Source organism: Enhydra lutris, unplaced genomic scaffold, assembly GCF_002288905.1.
Source record: "Enhydra lutris kenyoni isolate GAN:26980312 unplaced genomic scaffold, ASM228890v2 scaffoldscaffold13, whole genome shotgun sequence".
Taxonomy (NCBI): domain Eukaryota; kingdom Metazoa; phylum Chordata; class Mammalia; order Carnivora; family Mustelidae; genus Enhydra; species Enhydra lutris.
The window spans coordinates 17,728,931-17,754,914 of NW_019154097.1; the positions used below are offsets into that span (position 1 = coordinate 17,728,931).

At 38.2% G+C, this 25,984-nt stretch overlaps 1 protein-coding gene across 1 annotated transcript in view; it reads right to left on the minus strand.

Annotated features, from left to right (window-relative positions):
* Positions 1–25,984, minus strand: part of LOC111145837 (sushi, von Willebrand factor type A, EGF and pentraxin domain containing 1) — a 209,004-nt gene that overhangs the window by 137,331 nt on the left and 45,689 nt on the right. Inside the window, exons 4-7 of the mRNA XM_022501101.1 lie at positions 17,361–17,519; positions 16,368–16,547; positions 7,777–7,956; positions 1,073–1,270 (exon numbers count right to left, since the gene is read on the minus strand). Of these exons, the coding sequence (XP_022356809.1) occupies positions 1,073–1,270; positions 7,777–7,956; positions 16,368–16,547; positions 17,361–17,519 (717 nt within the window). The remainder of the gene's footprint in view (positions 1–1,072; positions 1,271–7,776; positions 7,957–16,367; positions 16,548–17,360; positions 17,520–25,984) is intronic.

A 25,984-nucleotide genomic window follows, 5' to 3' on the forward strand; every position in this document is an offset into this window, starting at 1 on the left:
TATTTCCTTCTGGCATTTAGAGTTGTAAATGAGAAGTATCATGTCAGTCTGCCTCTTGTTTCTTTTGTGCAATTTCTCTTTTTTCTCTGGAAACTGAGTTAAGATTTTCTTGTTAAACGCTGGACCTCAGAAATTTTGCCAGTTGTGAAAATATGCCTGTCTAATGGTCAGGAGCCATGACTGATCTCATGTTTCAAGTTTAGCTCAGAGAAACTTCCTTCTACTAGTAAGAAAGTTCTTCTCCATCCACTTCCCTCTCTCCTTCTGGAACTCTTTATTAAATGTAGATTGGGGCTTTTTCCTATCCTTGGTATTTCTTTAACTTCCATCTTTTTGATTTGATCATTTGGGATATTCGGGTTCTTTATTATTTCTCCATTGTGAGGGAACGCTCAGTTTGGTTCTTCAAATCACTACTACTGTTTTCAACGACATCTGCTCCATTTTGTTTACCCTTCTCTTAGAGATATTTTTGATGTTTTTACTTCTGAAAACTCTTTTTGGTTCTCGACACCCCCTTTTTCATAGCGGTCTGTTCTGGCGGCAAGTAAGATGGCAATGGCCTCCCGTGAAAGTTATGGGATGCAGGTTTTCAAGGGGAATGGGGTGCCTGGGTGCCTCAGCTGATTAAATGTTTGACTCTTGGTTTTGGTTTGGGTCATGATCTCAGAGTTGTAGGATCGAGTTGAGGATTTTCCCTCTCCCCAATCTTTAAAAAAAACAAAAACAAAGCACTGATAACTTGCTTCTTTTTAAACTGACTCAGTCCCATGGGCTTTATATGGGCCAGAAATTCCTCAGAGATTTTCATCTCCTGACAGAAAACTTACCTGATTTCCAGCTTTAACATTATCCTTATATTCTACTTCTTCTGTTATTGCCTGGCGTATTGGAATTGGATTTTTTCAATCCATCATTTTGAAACAGAAACCTTCATAGAGTGTATTAGGATAACTCCTACCACTTTATCTTGGATTTGCAGCAAAAGCTGCAAAGAGGGACAGGCCCACCCTGTACCAACATGGCATTATATAGGAATCTCGTTTTCAACCTGACCAACATAGGGGGCTACCTTTACACACAGCTGTCTGAACTTTGGCGCTCCACTTCCCAGAGGTGGTGCATCTCACGTCTTCTCTGACCCCTGATAAAACGAATCCTCGGCGGCAAATGAGCTGACAGACCGTCCCAGGTCTGGCCGGCTGCTTGCCACAGCTGTGGGGGGAGATGAGGACCCCTCTGGGCTTCTGAAAGGTGGGGCAGTGGCGCTCTGTTGTAAGGGAATGAAAGAATGTTATTTGCATTCCCACCAGTTTCAAGAAAAATAAAATTATGCTGCCTAGGAAATGACATAAGTCATTAAACGGTATCTGTTTATGACACTGAACATATGATACATTATAAATAACGCTAAACTATACATCTGTGGTTATCTCATGTTACTTTGTCAGTGTAACCATACACTGAAACATTTCTAACTGGCACTTTAATTAATGCCAACTGTGGCTTTTATCACTGGCTTGGAGCACCTTCTTTCATTCTATAGAACATTTATGGCTCTAAAGTATAAAACAGTAAATTAGGGCATCTGGGTGGCTCAGTCAGTTAAGTGTCTGCCTTCGGCTCAGGTCATGATCCCAGGGTTCTGAGGTCAAACGCAACATCCCGCTTCCTGCTCAGCAGGAAGCCGGCTTCTCCCTCTCCCTCTGCCCCTCCCTCTCCTCATGCATGCTCTCTCTCTCTCTCTCTGTGTCTCATTCTCTCAAATAAATAGATAAAATTTTTAAAAATAAATAAACTAAAATAGTAAAGTAGAGTCCCTCTTTTATGGATTAAGCAGTATATTCAGCAACCTGTCTCCATTTTATGAGTTCTTTTGGTTCTATTTTTAACTGAGCACATTATAAGAAAAGTTTTCATTCCCTCCCTCAAATCACTGTGTCATTCTGGGGCCCTGACCCTTTATGTTATCTTTGGAACAGATGTAGGAGGCAGAATGCAAGTAGAATGGAAAATCAAGACTAAGACTTACTGTGGGATGTGTATAAGCGCGCGCGCGCGTGTGTGTGTGTGTGTGTGTGTGTGTGTGTGTGTGTGTGTGTCCCGCCCATGTGCACATTTATTTGTTTTGTACTGATTCTACTGGCAGCACTCCTAGCATCTTTAGTCTGTATTTCCAATGTAATAACTGCTAACATTTATTCAGTATGTACTATGCCAGGCATTTTTCCAAGTGCTTTACGTGTATTGACTCACTCAATCCTACGCACTGAGGGGTACCGTTATCATTCCTACTTATAAACAAGAGTGTTGAGGCACAACTATGGGAAAGTCACCCACAGTCAACATCCTTGAGGTCACCCTGTAGGTATGTGGCAGACTCTGTGTGCTCCAAAACACTTCACCACCACGCCTACCCCCTGAAATTTCTTTCAAACTCCTGCCCCGGCAAGAGCAATTTTTTCTGAAAAATTGGTTGTTTCTTTATTTTTGCACAATACGTGCCAAACGACTGCCCAGACTTTCTGTTGTGCTGCAATAAAGAGGAAAATCAGAGCCAAATTTGTGGTTCAAATGTAATGACCATGTGGGTCTCAATATCCCTTATTTAGGGATGGTTCTTTGTAAATTAAGAAAATTATCATTTTAGCTGTGATAGTCATTGAAGATTTTTTTCCCTGTTAATATGCTCTTTTTTATTGTTTATGTTATTTTGGATAAATATTCTTTAATTTTTATATAGTCTAATCCACTGATTTTATTTCTACTTCTTTTATACTTAAGTTCTGAAATTGGTTAACATTCACATATTTTAACTATACTCTCTTCTAATTTTTAATGGTTTTATTTTTTAATTTATATTTTAAAATCTACAAAGAACTGATTTCGGTGTCTGGTGTGAATTAAAGGCACACAAGAATTTCATTTTATTTCATTTGTTTTTCCCAAGGAGCTAGCCAATTTTTCCATATTACAAATTGAATAAATCTTTTCTTCTCAACTGACCTGTAATGCTTCCCCAGTAATACATGAGACTCATAAGCTTTGGGACCTATTCAGTTGTCTACATCTATACAGCAGTACTGGCAAATTCTTCATTTTTGTAGTTTTGGTATATATTTTAAAACCCCATAGAGCTACTTTCTCTTTACTATCCTTTATTACTCTTCCCTTTTGATCTTGTTTTTGTGATTTTCGTGTACATATTCTTTCAGATAAGCTCTAGAGTCACTACCTACTTTGAAAAGTGGAACAAAAAAAAAAATCTCTTTTAAGGTATTAAATGAGATTGTACTTTACCTATAGATATATCTAGAGAGTACTTACATTTTGATAAAATTTTATAAAAATATTAGGGTTCTCTCTGTCTCTAACATTCTGTAATTTGTATAACACTGTTTCCAGACACTGCTGTTTGAGGTTACATATTTTTTATTTTCCATAGGTTTTCTGAATGTGATTTTTCACTATATATTCTATTTATCATTGTATATGGAAAAGTTCTTTATTTGGTATTCTTACGACATTCGGGAACTCTCAGCTCTCTTAGTAGATTCATTCCATTTTGGGGTAGACACGTAATCTATCAAAGATGATGATTTTAAATCCCCAAAGTTCTAATCTTATGATTTATTACAAGTGCTCCAGCTTTGAGAATAATACTACACAATACGGATGATTCTGGACATGCTTTTCTTTTCCCAGATTTAATAAGTCTGCCTTATATTGTTTCCATAAGTGGTTGCAGGTTTAATAAGGACATCTTTTTTATTATGTCACTTATCAATATGAGCTTCTCAGAATTTTATTGAAAATGTGTTTTAAATGATGATGAGTGGCATTTTTATCTTCTGCTAAGTAACCATGTGAATTTTTCCTATTTGTTACAATGAAACAAGTTATTATGTTGATTGATTATATCTAATTTTAAGCCCTTCTGCAGACCTAGGTTAAACTGCTGTTTTGACAGGCCATTCTTTTGGTAGTATATTTGCTGTCATAGTTTATTTATTATCTGTTTTTTGGTAATAGCTATCAAGTTGGCAACTTGTAGTAGTTTGATAATACAAATGGTTTAGCTTTCCATTATTTGGGCCAAGTTATATGGTATAGAGTTACTGTTTCTGAAAAGTTAAAAAGAGTTTCATTGATCCCTCAGTCATTTTTGGAGTTATTAATGCTCAGATAACATTTTCCATTTTTTATAAGTAATTATACACTTTCATTTCTACTTTTTTCTTGACTTGTTTAAAACATTTTGTTTTCATAGAAAATCATACATATCACAGATTTTTAATTTATGTTAACAAATTTATGTATAGTGTTTTATTATTCTTTGAAAAATCGAAGGCCTCTATGTACTTTGTTATAGCTTCTTAGAATAATTCTGTTTTTGCATTTTTCTTATTTATATTTTAAAAATCTATTATGGTAGGGATGCCTGGCTGGCCCTGTCAGTTCCAACTCCTGGTTCTGGCTCAGGTCATGATCATAGGGTTGTGAGATCAAGCCCCATATCAGACTCCATGATCAGCGTGAAGCCTGAGATTCTCTCTCCCCCTCCCTCTATTCCTGCCTCCTGCATGTGTGTTCTCTAAATAAAATCTTTAAAAAAATTAAAAACAAATATCTCTTCATTCAAAGATTTCCCTCTTACCTATTCTATGGCATCCCATCTCCCTTCATAGTTCATTTTCCTTAATTATTAGTGTGTATTTCTTTCAAATTCCATTGCAGTCATTCTTTTCCTAACTTTTGAATTTAATGTTTAGTTTCAATCTCCCTGTTTAATAATGAAAGGATTTATAACTACAAAATTACAGCAGTGTATAATTTAGCCCATGTCTTGTAACTGGTGTTAGGAGTTTCTCAATTTCATTTTTTAATCTTTTTTAAAATTGCATTTTTTAACTTCTCATTTGTCCATTGAATTCATTTCCTTTATCTCTCTTTCTGTTGAAGTCTTTATGCTTCAGTGTTTTTGTCTGGTTCCATACTTTAGAAAATGCTAAGAACAATCATTAATAACATTGATGCTGTTACATGTGTTTCAAATAACCTTTCTTTTTTGCTGGTTGCCTTTTAATAATGTAAAGAATTCACTGAAGTACAGAAATTTAAATCTTTATGTATCCAAATCTGTTCTTCTTTTCTTTTATTCTTAGGAAATTCTTCTCCATTAAAAACTCAGATTGTCTTTTTATTCTCGAAAGTTCTCCTGCATAAAAATCCGCATCTTTTCTTATATTTCACTCCTTAACTTGCCTGATTTAATTAATCAACTTCATTTAGTGATTTTTTTGTATGTATGTAGTGGAGTCAAAATTAATTTTTACATAAGCTTTTTCCCCCATTGATTTCTGGAATTTCCTTTACTGAGTGTTATACTCTTCTATAAACAAACGTTCATTTCTGCACCATATTTAGTCATGTGTAGCTCCATTGTTCTGTGCATCCTTGTACAAATCATGTCCTATTTTTTAAGTACTGTGGGTTCACAATCTGTCTTATGGTGGTGAGAATAAGTTCTCTCTCATTTTACTTCATGTTCAAAATTTTTCTCTTTTGTACCTGTCTATTCTTCTATCAATTTTTTAAAATCAGAATCTTCACAGTAATTACGGTGGTTGTCAGAATTTGGGGATTATAGTAAGTTGTTCCCCAATAAAATGTAAAGAGAGATGCAATTTTCTTTGATAGTTACACAAATCCACCGAGATGCGCATATGTTTTAAATCATTAGAGAGATGAGCACAACAATCTTAAGAAGAACTGAGAACAGGAACACCTTATTGGAGGCATTACTATTGTTAGTGAAAGACTGGGTCCCTCAGCAGAGGAGGTGGACAGTCATGGAACCAGGGAAAGAGGTTATTCTCAGGAGTAAACATTTGTATTTACATAGAAAATCTAGCCTAAGGAGACAACATCCCAACTAAAGAGGTTTATTGAGATTTACTGTCCCATTGTAAAAGCCACCTTTTTTATAGTGATAGATCCATCACCCTTCCTTAATTCTGTGGAATATCTGAAGAAGCGAACTCCCTTTGTTTTGGTCTTATGCAAACTAAATGTGTTCCTGATTTGGGTGTTCTTGTAGATTCGCCTACAGGGAAATACCATGTTTGTTGGGCCTATGTCTTAGAGTATTGGTACCAGTAGGTATGTCATTGCTAATGAACTGAATTTTTGTTTCATAGTAAATTTCATTCTCCTATCCAGGAGAGATTAATCTCTTCCCAGTATGATAATAGTTTTTCTGAGCTTGCACAGTGAGGATCAATTCTTGGACTGTTAAATGAATCCCCCCAGACCCTGGAAGCTCAACGGCCTTCCTGGTGATACCTTCCTCTATTATCAACCATGGATCCAATACCAGATAATACTAGAACAAACCTGTAAATTAATTTGGAAGAAACTGACATTATAAATGATACTGATATGAAATGAAACTGATATTATAAATTAATATCTAGTTTCCCATCTCGGGTCTTGGCATATCTCATTTCCTACATATAGATCTTCTTTTTCCTTTTTTAAGAAGTTGGTTACTTTGATTTGGGAAACAAAGGCAAAAGGAAAAATTAAATTTCCTCACTGCCTACATCCTACTGACAAGTCCTTGAAAGGCGCAGTGTTAGGAGTGTTAACATTCCTTTAGGAACTCAGCTGCCCTGGCACTGATACTTTGCTAAGGGCAAAAGACATTCTTAGCCTGAACCCCAGGATCCTGTGAGTCTACTTTAATATATAAAAGTTCCTTTGGAAACTCCCTTTATCTCTACCCCCCAAGATATATGTTAGTAATCATCCTCCAAGCATATGGCCCCCGATACACATCTGAAGGGTCCCATGACTGAGTTTTTATTAAACAGTAATAAATCACCTTTCCTAACAATAGCTAGTCCCATCAGATTCCTAGAAACCTTGTTTCCAAAATACCTGGGAGACCTGTGCTTTCCCTAACCCCCTCCCAAATTCAAAGTACATGATCAGTCACCCCTCATAATCCCAGCGCAGCTCTTTCTGCCCACGGGTCTTATCCCTGTGCTTTAATAAAACCACCTTGTAGCACTGAAGACTTCATGAGAATTCTTTCTTGGCTGTCGGCTCTGAACTCCAACACTTCTACATCAATTTAATTATACACCTGCTACACTCCTAGGTATCCTGTATGTGACATACAATAAGGATTCACTAAATGGCAGTGACCCTCTCAGCATCATCATTATTATTACCACTGTTATTTGTATGTACAGTGTATAAGGAGCAGCAGACTGGAAAAGCTCCTGAATTTATTCATTCTGGACCCAATTTCAGTAGTGAGATGTCACAACTCTTCATGAAGGACAAGGCAAAAAAATCTTCCGATGAAACAGAATGTTACGGTCTATGCCAAGATTCACTGGTTCATAATCTTGTCTTTTCATCAACAAGGTGAAAGTAATGGTATTTAGCAAAGCATGGGATCACAGTGCATGCTGTTTACAAAATCCATCCAAATTGGCCCCAGTTTAAAAAAAAAAATCACTATTTGAAGCTGTAAACTTCAGTGACTTGGAAAATGGGAACCTGGTGTAGAAGTCTTTTTACCAGTGGAGAGGAATAAAACGGTGTATTCGTTTACGTACCTGTGTCTCTGTGCACCTGTATATATGGAGGTGTAGCCATTATATTCATTAGGAATCAATTTTAGTTCCAGGTTTTCACAGAAAAGAGGAAAATCCTAGAGCCAGAGAAATAATCACCAGAGGCACCCTGCCTTCAAGGACTTACCCACACACCGGGGTTCTAGGCCATCCCACTGGGCGTTCGCTTGGCATGTTAGCTTAGCACTTCCTTCTAGTGTGTACCCTTCATCACAGGTAACCAAACACACTGTCTTGTAGGACATTTCCCCAGTGGAACAGCTGATGCGGCCATGTTTGGGCTGGCGGAGATGAGGGCATGTTCGTACTATATAAAATGAAAATAACTAGGTCACATTTTACTAAATAAACACAAAAATTGTAAGTTTAATAATGCCTACACATTGAAAGCAAGAACATGCCTTTTCTTAAGATGGCAAATAGTAAATAACGCACCATTAGGTTCTGAGCTAGTGTGGGACCCTTAAAAGAATGTGTTTCATCAGATGCTCTGCCCAAGCAAAATCACTGTGCTTGGCCCCTGCCCACAGGTGGGACACTTAAGCTATCTAAGGAGTCTCGTCCTAGATGGATGCTGACATCTGTAGATTGGAGGTGGCTGACAATGGGAGGTCTCTGCAACCTTGGCTAGGCCTTGGCTGTGATTTTCCAGGCTACAATCCAACAAGGATTGTATGAATGAATCCAAAGGCTACAAGGAGTCTGTGCCAGGACAGGGATTCAGGTTCATGATTAAACCATCCTCAGGTCTCATGCATATATGGGTATATCCTGGGCCTCTTAATGGTCCCAGCCTCTACAAAGCTGCCCAGCCTCTGCAATCTTAAAGAGAATATCCTACTCTCTGATCATAACTCTGGCCCTTTTAGCTTTTTCATCCCTTTCTCCCAAGACACTGATTGCAAATCTAGCTCACGATGCTAAATTTTGACTTACGCATTAAGATTGTTTTATTTGTGCATTTTTGCTGCTGTGGCAAAGACAGCCAGTTGCCTACCCAGTAACATTCTTCCCAGTTTTATTCAGCATAGAATACACACAGCTAGAAGGTAACAATTGCCCACTACCAGTGCAACAAATGAGAGGCAATGAGCTGTGAGCTGAAGTTGTATGGGATGTCTGGAAAAGTTTTGAATGGAGACTCTTTCACTTGAGAGTGCTTTTTGCCTTCCTCTCCTCTTCCTTCTTAGTCCTAAACTATGGACATGAGGGATAGTACCCTAGCATATCACAGTGCAAGTAGAGAATACTCCTATAGGATAACTATCATGCCCTAAGATGGTAGAGCAAAAAAATTAAAGAAGCCTGGGTCTCTGATGACAATGGAGCTATCACACCAGGTTAGGATTACCTGCTTCTCTTCTACTTTTAGATGAGAGAAAAATAAACTCTTAATTGGTTTAGGACTATACTACTTGGATCTTTGATACCAGTAGCTGTACATAATTCCCAATTTCCTGTGCCCAGTAGCCATTCATTTTTCCTTTGCTAATTTCCTAGGGAAAGATCTCTCCCTTCTGTCAGCTCACGTGATTTGTATGTGCTCCAACCCTGCTCAGAGGTAGAGCTTGTGGCCTAGGATCACATTTCCCTGGTCTGAGAAGTGAGCTGGTACCACTGGGGCCACGATTCCTTTATCTATCAGCTTCAAAACCACCACGAGAGAGCAGCCAGGCATATTTACTAAACCCTTGATCCTGGAAATGCCCCCTGTGCCCCGGTCAGTCTCATCCCCATCAGTAGAAGTGCCACAGGGTATCTAGAGAAACATGCATTTTCCTAGTACTGCTAATTCTAACTCCTCAGCCTCAATACTACAACACAGAAGGTCCAAGAGGACACTCAGACTGTCTGCCTCTGCAGGTCCCCAAGAAGCATCTGTGCTCTAAGCAGTCCCAGCAAGATCATCCTCACTGCCCAGCCCACCCAAATCCCATAAATTGTCTTAGGTTCTATCTCAATTAACACCATGACAATCCTATATTCCTGTTTCTGACACTCTCTTGGGATGCCCAAGGCTCCAAAGTTAACCCTCATCTACCCGGGTCACCCCCATGTAGTTCTAACCCAAATCTAATTCACAGTCTTGCACCTGCCCTCTGGAATACATGATGGGTCTTCAATAAATCCTCTCCTATCCTAACCTTCACTTGCCAACTTTTCTTTCACATTCTTATCCTAATCAAAAATCTCACCGTCTGTACACCAAGGCCTGCAGGTGAGAGAAGTGTCCTCTTTGCTCCTTGGGACTTCCCAGATTTTTGCGTCTCCCTTCCTCTTTTCTTTCTAAAACACTGCAGTTCCCACAAAATGTCATAGTAAATACTCAACATCTTTTCTTTCCCCCCAATTCCCTGCTGACCTCTGGGCCGCTTATTCTTTTAAGATTTATTCTCTCTCTTTCTTTCTCTGTTTCTCTCTGTCTCTTTCTCTCACACACACATACACACACACATTGGTGATTTCATATATTCTATGTAGAAGATCATTCCAGTATCCGGGAGTTATATTCGTTACCTCCTCTCCTCCAATAAACATATCCTTCACCCTACCTCAGCCTCCCTTCCATTGCCTTATCCCCTAGGCCTTGCTATAGGCCAGCCTATAGGCCTTGCTTAGGCCAGCCTAAGCAACCCACTCTCTGACAACAACCTCCTATCTTCTTGGGTCACTCACTTCCTTGGGTCACTCCTTCAACTCCATCAATTTCTACACCCTCCTGGGATCTCCAATCTTTCACATGTTCTGTAGAGAAAATTATCTCTAAAGAGTTACTCTTTCTACAGCTCTTTTCCTCCAGTTCTAGTTTAAACTCACTCTGTTCAGGATTTCCAATCGGAGGAAGGACGGAAAGAGTGAAGGAGAAAGGAAGTGGGAGAATAAGAAAAGAGGAGAAGAAAGGGAAGAGAAGGCAAAGGGAAGGTAGGTAGAAGAGGAGGAGGGGAGTGGAGAAAAGGGAAAGGAGTAGTGGGAAGGACAGTGCAGAGAAGGGAGGGGAAGCTGAAAAATGGGAAGGGAAAGGTAAAGGAGGAACAGGGGAATAGGGAAGAAAGGTGGGGGGAGGGAGGCCGCAGAGCCCCGTGGAGATTTACCCTTTCAGTCAGAGGTTATGTACATCCCTGTCATAAACAGAGATATGGAGAGGAAAAAAGTATATGTGAAAGGATGTTCACATATACTCATTTGCTCACAGATTTAATCCTATAAGCATCGGGCATAGCAAACACACACACACACACACACACACAAATAACCTCTGCAAAAGAACAAAATTCTATTATCAACAATAACACTTATGTAACACTAAAGGCCAGAAGAAAACATGGCAATTTCTAGATATTTTTGAACAAAATAATTTGGGACTTAAGAATCTGGGGGGACTCTGGGTATGATATTTTTTTCTTCTACATTTCTGTATTTGTGAATTTCTCATATCAAGAATATATTTATGATGAAAGCTTAACTGTATAATAAGAGGAAAGGAAGTTAGGAAAATTGTTCAGTGCATATTCTGCTTAAGTCACTGTCTGGCAGGATCTATTCTGAAGGAACCCATTCAAATGATATTAGTCAGCAGAGCATAAATATTGGGTGCATTAAATATACATATTTAGGATTGATTATTCTTAGAGAAAATTCAAGACTCAAATTAAAGATTAAACCACAAGCCTTAGCCTTTCCATTCCTGGGATGATTTGGACCAAAGTCAACTACTGATGACAGATGAGTAGACGTATTTTGCCTTCCACATCTAGATTTTTATTGAATGTGTCCATCATATAAGTAAAATCATTGTTGAGCGTATCAGGTTCACAGAAGTGATCTGCCTTCCACATTTTGACTTTCATTGAGTGTGTCCACCATATGTGGCAGAATGCCAAGTGACCGCTGGATTAAAAAGGTGAACAGACAAATGCCTATGATCAAAATATATAGGATCCGGAAAATCATATTAAACAACTACTTTTAGATGTAATAAGCTACCAAAATCACTCCAGCTTTCCAACTCAAGACGAAATGGATTTGCAACATCTCTCAAGAGTACTGACAGTAAATTAGAGTTGGTGTTTCATGCACATACAAATTATATTGTTTCTCAAATGCTGGTTTTAATAAACTTTCATTGCTCCTCTGGGAAACAAAGCATATGCAAGAATTCCTATTTAGTGCTTAAACATCTTATATTCCTTTTCAACCAAGAATGTTTTTAATAGAAACATGCTTATTTATTAGTTTCAGTTAAAAAAATTTTTTTTTATTTCAACAAGCTGAAAAATTCACAATACATGTTTCTTGATGTACATCCATGTTAAAGCAATCCTTAAATATTTGTTTGGTCTTTTTAGAAAATAGCAATTTACTCCTTCAAGAAAACGGTCTAGTAAGTGGTAGACAATGTGAGAACTGCTCTGGTTCTCATTTTAAAGGCTAATTGGATTTTTCCCCCCAGTTAAGCAGTTCCTGCCAATCTCCAAATTGTAATAGTATCTATACTGAAAATAAAATAAATCTGATGTTAAATGTAGTACTCTCATTGTTGATTGGAGCATTTTCTCAGGAAAAATTCTATCACAAAATGTAATTTTCTATGATGTTGTGGTTTAGTGAGTCATCATTAGGAAACCATAAAAAAATCCTTACAAGTTTAGAAATAAGTGTATAATTCAGATAAAATTTTAAAAAGAGTATAAATGCTTTATGATGAATACAAAGGAGGAATAAGACTCAAGCCTATTATTATTCAACACTATAAGACATTAACAATGCAACATGAAATTTATAAAAGTCTTTATATCTTACCCTGATCTTTCATTTCTGTTTCAGTTTCGGAAAGATTTTCAAGAAAAAGATAACATAACTAAAATGGTACTGTTCCTACAATTAGATTTAAATTAGATCCTAAAACGCTGTTTTCTCCATGTTACCCGCCCTAAGACCGAAGTGAATCCCCATGCAGCTGCCATATTTCACCGAATCCCAGATGCTCCAGTTATGAGGCACACCATTATTTTATGTGCCACTAATAAAGAAACAATATTATCTGTGAAAAGACTTAATACCACTGATTTTAAGGTGCATCTTAGTTTTTAGAGATGTTAAAATGTGGGGGGAAAATGTTTTAGAATTAAAGAAATACAGAATATTTTCAAAGAACAATATCTCAAGTAACTAAATTCACTAAAGATGAGCTAGAGGAAGGGATTAAGTATCTTCATTTGGGACAGCTCTGTACGCTGGTAAGTTAGGCAGCAGCTTTGGGGATGAAACGAATGGATTTTAGTTAGATCCATGATCCCATTTCATCTGTCTTTTGATTAAAATTGTTTTATTTATATTAGAATATCAACTGAAATTGCATAAATAAGAACAGGAATTTTTTTTTAAAATGAAAATGCATAATGGAAAGCGACACAGGCAGACCACTGACACACCTACTTATCAGTGCATGTGTCAATATGTGTATTTGCCAAATTCACATTATTGATCATTCACTAGAGGTATAACCAAGAATTGACAGGAAAAGATACATTCTCTGCTCATAAAAAACTAACAGTCGAGCAATGGTGATAGACCAGTTGATTAATAAAAGTTAAGTGTGTTGGTTGTATTATAAAACATTGGTTAAGCTGAGAAATAGGCTGTCAGAATCTCCTTACTGTATGCCAGGTTAGGGTTAGTCAAAAGATGAACCTGTCCTGGATTTTAGAAAGCAGTAAGGGAAGCAGTGGTCACTGCAGCCAGACTCAGTGATGGACAAATGTAGACAAGTCCCATGGGTTCCAGCTTGTCTTTGCTCGCCTCCATTCCAAGTCCCAACTGCAAACTCTGTTGACCTAAGAAGGCTCCAAGATCACTGCCAGGTTCTTGGCTGTGGAGCCATGGGGTGTGCTTACACAAGCTTCTCTTAGACCTCCTAACACATTTGGCTTGGCCTCACAGGTTGAGTTGGTAGTAACACCTCTGATGCTCCAACTTCTCTTCTAGACTTCAGTTTGCCAGTTCTTCCAAAATTGTGTAAGGTCTGATTCATAAAATAAATCCCTTATCCTGTGACACTCAGGGTGACCAAGCTTCCCTGACTGACCCCAACACACACATAGCACAAGGCCTCTAAATCAGGGGAGAACAGATTGGTGGACATGCATACAGAAGTCAGAGGTCATCCCACCCAGGCCGAGAAGTTTGATGACAGCAGAGGGTTTGTATGTAGGGACCAAGAGCAAAGGCAGGCCTATCAGACACTCAGAGCTGTGGGAACAACCTGTAAAAGCATGGCTTCCTGAGAGGACATGGCCATTTCTTATGGATTTAGTGCAGGATCTGAGGCTCAGGGTATGGACTATGGAAGGTAAAGAGGCAGGGGTCGGAACTTATCCTAAAGGGGTTGTCTACTTGCTTCTCTCACTCTTCTTTGGAAGGCCAGTAAGTGGAGAGTTAAAATGTAATACTTTCCACCCTCTGCCATGAAGTATGTGGAAGAAGGGGTAGAGATAAGACTATCTACAGGAATATATCTAAGTAGCTTTCTATGATTCACTTTTTTGGTAATGGCATGTGGCTTTTTACCACTGGAGACTGCAGGACTGAAAATGTCTTTCCTTGGCCTTCCCACATGAACAGTAAGTAGCTTGTCTGAGTTTGGAAATCTAGGGTCTGATTCTTTTCTCTCAGAATCCTGGCAACATAACTCTCATCTTCTCATATCTGCAATGGCTAATAAGAGGCTCAAGTCTGATCCTCTTTCCTTTGTAGGTAGTGTTATTTATTTCTGAGTGTGAAACGGAGACAATTTTCCATTCTTCCAGGGCATTCAGATATTTCACTAAGATTACTTCCAGACATGGATCTGTTTGCAATAATTCTTTTTCTAGCACTCATTAAGTGATGTTAAGCTGAATATCAAAGCTGTTAGTTGTGTGTATTTTCAAGATTTCAGCTTGAGGATATACCCTCCTTCACTCCATTCTCTCTCTGGATTCCTAATCTGAGAAGAGTCTATTGCCTGGGATGATTCTCATTCACTTTATTCCTTCACATTTTTTTAATCTTTGAAATTCTGCTCTACTTTTAGAAGTTTCTTGAGTTGGTTTCCTGACTTATTAATTTGGCTTTATGTCCAGTCATTGTGTTTGTAACCTTTTTATTTTTTTTCCCTCCAGAAATCCTTTTGTTTTCAGATTTCTCCCATTTCTTGGCATCCTGGCCTTATTTAGCACTGTGATTCCATTTGTTCCCCTTTTCTTTCAGGCCCCCCTTGTATAATTTTGCTGATTTCTTCTTTTTTTGTAGATACAGAGAAGGATATGGGTTGGGACCTAAGTTAAGCAGATTCATATGAATGGATGGGTTCAATGTTGGCAGCTGATCACCACAGTGGTGGGCTCCTGGGCTCACAAATGACCTCAGAGTCTGAGTGGGTCGCCTTCCCTTATGGATACAAGAGCCAAGAGGAAACTCCTCACCATACTCCAGGGAGCTATATGATGTGGGATCCTGGAGAAATCAAATCCCAAAGTGTAGTACCAAAAGATGCCTGAGGGATGTGGTAGGGGTGAGATTGCCATATTTTACAAGACAAACAAACAAATAAGGAGATCCAGGTAAATTTGAGTTTTAGAAAATCAACACCTCATTTTTAGTATAAGTAAGTCCCACACCTTATATCGGACTTAGTTATACTAAAAATTGTTGTGTATCTAAAACCTGCATCTCAGTGGGTGTTCTGTGTTTCATCTGGAAACTCTAGGCAGGGGATAAATACTGTATTCAGAAGCTTGATGGGAAGAGATTCTCAAGTCCTTCGGCTTACTCCCCTCTTTTCTTAGATACCTCTCTCTCCCAACCCTACTTGTGAAACCTGGGTGGCTCAGTCAGTTGGGTGTCTAACTCTTGGTTTCAGCTCAGGTCATGATCTCAGGTCATGAGATCAAGCCCAGCATTGGGCTCTGCACTCAGCAGGGAGTCTGCTTGAAATTCTTTCCCTCTGCCTCTTCCCCCACTTGCTCTCTCTCATTCTCTCTCAAATAAATAAATATAAAAAAAAAACTGGACTCATTTAAAAAAAAGAAAGAAACCTTAGGAAGTTTTGAGTATGCAATAGTTCTAAGAAGTAGGAAAAGAGATCTTAGAGATGGCAAGAGTGAAGGTAAACTAACGTACTGTTCCATCTGTTTTTTCTCTTTTTTCGATGTGAGAGCCTTAGGTTCTACTTGAGGTACCATATGTCCCTGTTTCTGTTGGGCTGACTAGGCTCTTTGGGATCTCATTTTTAGCGAATTCCCACTTTCTATAGCACACTGTCTAATCCGAGAAACGGCTGGAGACATACAATTCAGCTCACCAATCCTGTTGCGGGACCCAGCCCTCCAATGACATTAGTCATCAAAGCCCCCATTCCAAGCATTCCAAAACTCTCCTTGGCACCCTGCCTTGGCTACTTAAAATCTGAGGTTTGGATAACCTGTACATTTCCTTCCCAGGAAGGGCCTTTCTTTGCTCTTTGCTTGTTCATGAAAGAAACATAAAGGGGATAGTTTATGATGATGTGGTCAATTGAACTTGGTAGTTCTGATTTCAGATGTCCTATAATCTTTTCTTTCTGAGGTCTGTGGTCTATGAAATTAAAAGAAACAAAGAACTTCACTGGTCCATTAAAATTTAAGTCAAGGAAATCAAGCAAGGCAATCAATAAACAATGTGAACCGGCAGTTTGCATACCTCTGCAGGAGCTCTCTGAACCGGACCACAAACCACTGGGTAGACACAAGAGGATGCTGCTTCCCACGAGGTCAAATCCAGGGTGACATCGGACCCCACAGGCTGCATTGAAGTGGTTGTTACAAGTGTTCTGGATAAAGTAACCGTTTTCAGGAGGCCTCAGGGCAGGGCAGTGGACAACTAACATTTACAGAAAGAAAATAAAAAAGCAAAATAAACCTTTGAAGCAGTCTCCTTTTCTTTGTTTGTTTAAGAGGACACTTTAGACACACAGTGAAATTACCCACATCATTTCTATTTACTGCATTTCAATTTCTAAGTGCATATTTGGAAGAACCCTTACATCTCACTCCTATTAGGTATGTATTTACTTCCAATTAAACTTTTTAAACAGACTAAAGAGTCTTTCTTAAGCTTTAAAATGTTTTATTTTGATATCTATGTGGATATGAGATTTTCTAGTTCTTGATATTCGTATGTCATTATTTATTTTCCTTCTTAATTAAGGTGGCATGAAACAAGGAATAAGTCCAACAAAGTACATCTGCTACAGATTCCACAGCCTCTTGTACATGTTACAGGTTAATTAAATCAATTTAACTTTTGATATGAATACTATCAAGATACCATATCACAAAAATATTCTCTTTAAATAGATTTAAATATCACCAGAGCCAAAACCAGCTCATTTGTTACCAAACTGTTGTTAGATTTGTGGCTTTTAAGTTCGTATGAGATCTTTTTCAAGTACTAAATCTTTCTGGTTTTATGGTTCTATCACTCCTAGGGTCTTGGATCCAGTTTCTCTGGAGCAAGATTACAGATGTGTGCAATGATAAGAAATGCTACTTAATAAAAACAGAGAACTTCTCCTAAGATTAGAGAAATGAATATTAAAGATCACTTAAAATGAATTAGATGGAAACATCAGCATCATTCCTCTCAAAGAGATCAGCTTTTATATTTCCTATCTGCCAGAGGTGGGAGACTTACCTTCACAGGTCTGGCCAGATGCCCGATATCCCTCCTTGCAGACACAGTCTTCCGGAGATGTACTTCCAGGTGGAGAAGTGTGATTTTCATCAGGACATGGAAGGCAAGTGCCGATTCCTCCTGGAGAACCTTCTGGTTTGTATGTCCCAGATGGGCAAGCTGGAGAAGTCCATTTCATATAAATTAATGATACATGAATTGATAGTTAACAGCATTTTTGAGACTAAGCAGGCAGGAAAAATACTTCAGCAGAAAGAGAACATTGCATTAAAGTATCACAGTATTAAATACTTAATTATCATTGAATTATTCATATTGTTGAGTATTTCTAGCAAAAGTTCAGTAAATATTTGCGCAGATCCTCAAGAAGATGCAAGACAGTGTGGTCTCCTTTAAACAGAAGTTAGCAGCTGTAGGAGAAAATGATTAAGATAAACACACAGATGGAGAAGAAAATACAAATTGTAACAACAAAATTAAACTTGTCTTTTGAGACAGTAAAAAGAAGCCATAAAATTCCAGAACAACAGAACTGAGTAGACCTAGGAAAAGTACTAGTTGTGATAGTAATGCAAGAATATATTCCTTACTTGAAGATTTGGCAAAAAAAACTCATCAAGTTTAGGCAAAATTAATAAAAAGTGATTTGACACCCAGGATAAAGGAAAAGCAATCATCTAGGAAAGAAAACCAAAATATTTATAAATGGGAAAATCAAGTTAATATTTCATTTCTCCTGTGCAAAAATAAATGGCAGGAGAAAGAATGGAAGTAAGATATATAGGTATGTGGAAAAATTATAATGAACCCTAAATCCTGTATCTGGGCAAGCTATTGGTAAATATGAGGAAGAGAAAGCCATTGAAGGGGTGGCTGGGTGGCTCAGTTGTTAAGCGTCTGCCTCGGGCTCAGGGCATGATCCCAGGGTCCTGGGATTGAGGCCTGCATAGGGCTCCCTGCTCAGCAGGAAGCCTGCTTCTCCCTCTCCCACTCCGCTTGCTTGTGTTCCCTCTCTTGCTGTGTCTCTCTCTGTCAAATAAATAAAATCTTAAAAAAAAGAAAGAAAGAAAGCCATTGAAGGATATGCATGGCTCCTGGAAATAAAGATGCATTTTACTGACTGAAAAGAAATCAAAATTAAAAACTCAAGTATGGGAAGAAATGGTTTTTAATAAACTGCTTGAGCTTAAGAAACTAGGAGGACATATAGTATATTGCTATACATCTTTCTAAAATTGCAAAAATGAAAAAAAATCAAGTAAGTTTCCTTCTTAAAAAGAAAGACGTGATCGAAAGAAGAAAATAAGCTTTGCACAATATAAAAAAATTGGGAGATGAATGGGAAGAGAACAAGGGAAAGTTCTCATTTCTTTTTATATACATCAATATGATAAAAATGAAAGAAAAACTGAGGGTCACATTTGTACATTAAAAAAAACACAAATAACTATGACTAGAAAAAGAATATGTAACCTCCAAATCAGTGGAAGAAGAAAAAATCCCAAAGAACGAAGATAGAAAAACATTGGGAAAATAAAAGAAATAGCAGAAAGAATGAAAAACAAAACAGCATAAACTGGGGCACGTGGGTGGCTCAGTTGGTTAAGCTTCTGCCTTCAGCTCAGGTCATGATTCCAGGGTCCTGGGATCAAGCCCCGAATCAGGCTCCCTGCTCAGGGGGGAGCCTGCTTCCCCCTCTCCCTCTGCCCATTTTGTTCACTCAAGCATTCTCTCTCTCAAGTAAGTAAATAAAGAAAATCTTTTTAAAAATCATAAACTAATATAAGAAACCCAAAGATATCATCTATAATAAATAATAACCATGGGTTAATTTAATCCTGTTGATAAGATACACACCTAAAATAAGCCGACTCACAGGTAAAAATAAGTGGATGTACAAAGATACTCTAAATATTTTTTTAAATTTATATTATTATTACCTTAAGGAGAAACAAAAATCAGATACATAAAGAGCTTTTTCCAAAGCATGAAAAAAGAAATGAATACTCCAATAAAAAAGTTGACAAAGAATGAGAACTAGAAATTTCCTACAGAAAAAATGAAAATAACCAATAGTCACAGAATAAACAGTTTAACCTCACTCATGATAAAGAAATGCAAAGTGATAGCCACTTTTTAATTTGGCAGAATTTTTTTCTTAAAGATTTTATTTATTTATTTGACAGATAGAGATCACAAGCAGGCAGAGAGGCAGGCAGAGAGAGAGGAGGAAGCAGGCTCCCCTCGGAGCAGAGAGCCTGATTGGGGCTCAATCCCAGGACCCTGGGATCATGACCTGAGCTGAAGGCAGAGGCTTTAATCCACTGAGCCACCCAGGCACCCCTAATTTGGCAGAATTTTTAAAGCATGTTAATACCGCTGATTGCCAGTAAGCAGGTAAGCAAACAGGTTCTCTTCCTCTAGGACAACCGGAGGGTAGACATCAAAAGCCCCAAAAGGAGCTTTCCTTTTAGCAAAGCATTTTACTTCTAAGAAGTTGTCCCAAGTAAAGGTTAGTAAATATGTATGTATAATTGTTGTTTATCATTACACACTCAGCACTGGCTATAACACAAATGCCAAGAGATGGGGAGTTTGTTAAATTCTTATGACACATCATCCGGTGGAATATTAGCCATAAAATACAATTCTTAACACAGAAAATCATCCAAATTATGTAGTTGAGTGAAAAAAAAAAAAAAAAAGCACGTCTCAAACACCATTATGTATTATGTGATCCTTTTTGGCGAAAAAATACATATATAAGACTTCAAGGAAATGATCTTTAAGGCTATATATGCATGATAGAATTATGAGACTTTCAGGTTCATTTTTGTTGATCTCCATTTTCTAGTTTTGCTACGCTGAATAGGTATTGTGCAAAAACAACTAAAAGTAAATTAAAATTACATGCAAAAGAAAGTCATTGTCACAGATGTTATATTTCATGTCACCGTTACTGGTTCTCTCACCTCAGAGATCATTTTGATTCCTCTTTCTCCCTCTATCTCTTCCAAAAATCCAAATGAAAACCATGCTGTTTGGATTTTATTCCTTAAAAATCCTCTGCATTTCTCCTCCTTCCTCCATCAGCATTGCCCTGTCTTAGATCTGGACCTACGATCTCTCATCCAGGTTCTTACAAAGTCCTTTACTGGTTCCTCAGCCTCCAACTCTACTCCATTCCACCATGAATGTTGCTGCCTCAACATCTTCCTAAAATATAAATCCGATCAAATAACTTTCTACTTAAAAACTATACCAGAAGGATGAGGCCCACTCTCTTCACTCTGACATATAAGGACATCTTTGCTCCATCTGCAACCTTCCTGTATGCCTGCTATAAAGGACCCGTGAATTCCATATTCTGGTTAGAACCTGCTTCAGAATCAAGGACAGCCTAGTTTTGCACTAGGCTCCCCCCACCCCGCCCCCATCAATGTACTGGACTTGGGAGTTTGAACGACTTCGTTTCTCTGAGACGTGGTTCCTTTGTGTGTAATATGAGCAGTACCTCCATTATAAATTTTATTGTTCAGATTAACTGAAATAATGTGAGTAAAGCAACACTATCTGACATGTAGTTAGCGTTCAGTAAATTTCAGAATAAGGTCCCCAGCTAATCCTAACTTTCTCGACAATAAAAGAGATAATTATACTTCCTTCCTGGAGGCCTGGTTGATGCTGTAGTGCTTGGTAGATATTACCTCTCTTTCTTCCACTTAGCTTCTGCCTTTGCACGTGCTTTCCTTTGTCTGAGTGAACCTCCAGCATCCTTCAAGGCTAATTCATTCTCCAAAGCTCCTCCAACTTTTTCAGATTTTGGTGGCTACGTTTCTGAGCCCCCAGAGTACATTACCCTTACCTCTGCTCTGGCACATGTCCCACTGAATGGAACACATGTACCTGTCTCTCTCTCTCAGGGGGCAACCTGCTCTTGCCTGTTCCGAGAGTCTTCCAATGATGTGACCTAGTCATTAGCCATCCCATTTCCTGACCAACAGTCACTCAATCAAAGGAGGGCAAGGAAAAACAAGCTGTGTTGGAAGGGGGAGGTGGGTTTAATGTGGAGGGAGGACTAAAGTCAGAGAGAATAACAACTGGGTGAAGCGAAAGGACACTGCCCTTGGGGTCAAGACAACCGAGTTGCAACCTTGGCTCTTCTACTGATGAGCTTTGCGGTCACTGGCAAGCGACTTTCTTTTCTCTTCCTACAAAATGCACAAGTTACAACTAATGAGGACTACGACCATTTCAATGCTAATATTTGATGTTTCCATAAACAGAATAATACTAGAAAGTAAGTTAAAGGAAACTTCCATATGAGCAGTCAGATTCTGTTTACAGATTTTATGATTTATTTTTAAAATATTACCTAAAAAGGAAGTCATCTTAACAATATTACCCTCCAAAATGGTTTGAATAATTGAGAGCTGACAACACTGGAGAACAGTGTTTTGGATAAAAATATCCAAAAGTACATTTGGAAATGTATTGTGAAATTCATAATGATAATGGAAAACAGACTTCAGGAGAACTATTTAAAGGCATTGCACAATTCTAGTGGGAGAGGTGTAATCAACTTCTTTGATACCCCAGGGAGAGAATTCCTCATCTAAAACCAAGCAAAAGTTGAAAAGACGAAACAAAACTGTGGTTTGAGCAAGTTTCATAAGTGATGGTAAAGGGCCGGGGTATGTTCTTTTCTTTCAATATGAAATGGTTCCTTCCTGGAAATGTCCCAAATATTATTTCTTAATTGCTCTTTTAGTTGTTGGTAAAATAAGCACTTTCTCTTTTCAGAAACATCTTGGCGGTTATCAGCTACTATTACTGGAAGTGTGATTCCTGAAGCTCTCATGATGTGCTAATGTTAGATTTTTCTTCAGCTGACAGTGCAATTCTTTGACTGAAATAAATGAAAGCATCAAACCTAGTTTGGAAATTGGAAAATACAAAGAAGCCTCCATTCTCTCTAATCCGTCTTACCCACTAAATATTAATTTGTGAGGTGACTATTTTAGCTAATATAAATAACATACAGAGTAACAAACACTTGATATAATTCCTTCATATACATAACCTAAGTTTGATTTTTTAAAATTTGGTAAGTATTAAGAGCCTTTTTTCCTTGCATAATTCATCTTTAAAGGTTAATAAATTCCTCTGAAGGCCACAGGAGTAAGGTTGCTGTTTCCACTGCATTCAGGCTCTTTACTACACAATTCTAAGGGTGCCCATTTGGGTAGATTACCATGCCATTCAAGAGTCATGCGACTCAAAAGCCCTAGCTTCTGTTCCATGTAGGAAGGGCACCAAGCAAGTGCCTGGGCCCTCAGAGAAAGGTTCTTTATTCTTACAACATCAGGTCCCTTCTCAGCATTAGGGATTTGATCTGAACAAGGAATCTGTCCCTACAAATAGTTGTGCTAGGATTTTGAGCACAGGGATTCACTGCCCTAGAAGAGAACCAGGTTGCCCAGACACATAGCTAGTATTTTCACAATGACAAGACAAGCACATGGGCATGCATACCAGGAAATTTGCTTTTACGAGACAGCCAAGATCCTTTCCATGTTCATTCATGAATTAGATAAGGAGGCTTTTAACTGCCTTGGATCCCGCACAGCTGAATCTGTGGTAAATGAATTAGCATCCTGTCAATCTTCCGGCGATCAGTTAGCTTGTTTGGCTGAAGGACAGTGTATTTGGACAAAATTGTGAATTTGAGCAACTGAGCGGTGCCAGCTCAGCAAATGGACCACTGGCTGCAGGATGCCATGCTGCAAAGAGAAGCGTCTGCTCAGATTGGAAAGGAGATTACTGATGGATCAGGACAAGTCTATCAAAAACCAAAAGATAAAATCCTAGAGACCCTATCTGAAAGAGAATGCATCAGCAAAGAAATTATTATATTGCTAAGAATTAATATATGTCAGAGAGAGAGAGACAGACAGACAGACAACCTGGCTAAGTACAGAATACTTAGGCAAAGCCTTTTTTGTTGAAAGCTCCATGTTCTTAATTGTTCTAAGGTGTTTACTGTCTGGATAAGAAATGTGAGATCATCCTAACTTTTACAACAAAAATTTTGTGGGCAAGTACTTTTAGGAGAGGCCATTGGAGATTTTAACATTATCTTTAACCTTGTTTATTCTTTCTCAAATAGCCAATAACTCAGAATCGTATAAAGAAGAAAATAAAATTTACCGTAAGATAAACCACATTGGGAAGCGGATTCCAATTTTTTATAATTATAAACAACTTTCCCTGTTCCCTTATTTCTTTTATCCATTGAATTTTTTTTCTTAAGCAAAATAACATTAACTTTTCAAACTCATTAGCCTATTGCCAAATTACTTTATATTTCCATTATTTGGACTAAAAGTATGTATCTTATTGTAACCTCACTAACACTGGGTATTAATAGTTTTTAAAATTACCAGTTAAGCAGGCCATTTTGGAGCCTGTGGAGGCCTGCTGCAAATAGGACTCCTAAAAATGACAAAAATGTCTGGAAGGTCATGGTCCAAGGCCATTTTTGCTGGCTACAAGTGGGGTTTCTGGAACCAGAGGGAACATAAGGCTCTCCTTAAAAATTGAAGGTGTTTATGCTTGAGATGAACCTTAATTCTATCTAGGCAAGAGATGCGCTTCTATGTATGAAACAAAGAACAACACAGTGACTCCTGATGGAAAAACAAAGCAAAACAAAACAAAAAACCCAGAGTGATCTGGGGAAAAGTAACTTGTGCTCATGGAAACAGTGGCATGGTTCGTGACAAATTCCGAAGCAACCTCCTTGCTGAGGGCATTGGCCACAGAATCCATGTGATGTTGTACTCCTCAAGGATTTAAACTTAATGAAAAGTGAATAAATAAAGATGCAGATGTGTTCTCTTGTAAAAGTAAAAATAAAATAAAATAACCAATTAATCAATTACTTAAAAGTGAAATTCTATGCGTTTCAGTGCAACAGAGCTCAGCTTGAACCTAGTGTGGATCTGTCCCTGAGATTCAGACATGTATAGGTTTATTGCTTGAAGAACTTGAGAACCTTCTGGGAGAAAACTCCATCCATGGTAAGAGAACTATTCAAAATATTACAACTCAGAATGGCATGATTGTTGATCAATAACAACAGACATCAGCTGTAAGATGAGGCAGAATTCTACAGGCCCACTCGTCTGCTAGGTATTACCTCTACAGGTGCTGGGCGATGGGACAGATGCCAGCGAGCCTGGAAAAGGGCTCAGATCAGTACGGGAACATTCAAGAGACTTAGGGCAGTAGCTATTCACCAATCCAGTATCTTAACCATGTTTACAACTGTACTAATGCATAACTGCTGAAAATTAGTCTGTCCTAAGGAAAGAGAGAAATTGCACACTTTGGATCTAAGAACAACCTTGGCAGTAAGAAAGGCAGAAAAATTCTGAGTATGGTTTGGTGTTTGTTGTCAAATTCATTTCCCTGTGGTCTTACAAGGAGTGTTAAGTTATGAGTCAAGTCTTAGGCCATACTTGCCTTCGATATTCTCCCTCCCTCATCGTCTCTACCTCACTTCAGTAAGATTTTAAGGTCTTTGGGAGTTTGGAAATGTGGATATGTGATGTTTTCCATGCCCACTGTTGTTACACTAATCTAGGACCTTATTATTTTATGACTTGATTGATTCTGTAACCTCCATATGTATAACTCTTCTTCTAGGTTACTCCACATTTGGTGATTTCTGTTCACAGATTCCAAATTAATATCCCTCTAACATAGCTTCAATCAATCACGCCACTTTCCTGCTCAGAAATCTCCAAAGGCCTGCAGTTAGCAGTTAACCAAAGGCCATCTCTGCAGCCTGGAATTCAAGTCCTAGTACAATCTAGTTCCTACTCCCAAACTTTCTGGCCCAGAATGCCACTATGTTCATAGATTTAGCCCATTCACGCATCCATACAAGCTACTGCTAATATCCATCACAGGACATTCTGTTCTGCACAGTGGTATCTCCTATTTATAACTGTCATTCAAATCCTGTCATTCATACCCAGTGCAATCCCATCACCTCCATAACCAAAAGTAAATGTTTTTAGAAAAGCTACAGCATTTTGTATAACATATATGTTGGATCATTTTAATTTTCATTTAATTTCAGTTACTTAGAACTGGATTAACCATAATGCTTTGTTCATGACACACATTCTGACTTCTGAATAGTTATTAGATGGCTCCATTTCATAATAAGCTACTTTAAGGCAAGTACTGGGCAATAATCATATCTTCCAAAATACCTGAAAGATACTTGATAATTAAAAGAGTCAATGGATAGAGTTAAATGACTTCCTCCTGTAGTTTCCATAAGCCCCCATTTAGAATGAGCTGTTCCACCTGGCATTCATTCTGATATCTGTGTGGTCTTGTCTACTGCACTTCGAAGTAGTCCACTCATCTAGCAATGTTTTCCTTCCATCTTCCCACATTAAAATGTTTGGATTGTTTTCTGAATAATCCATATGTAAATAAAATTCTAAGTATTTCACTCTGGCCACTGCAATGCTTTCAACACATTAAATTTCACCATGTTACCACCTTTCTCCCATTTCACCCATTAATGTAGGGTGTGGTGCAAA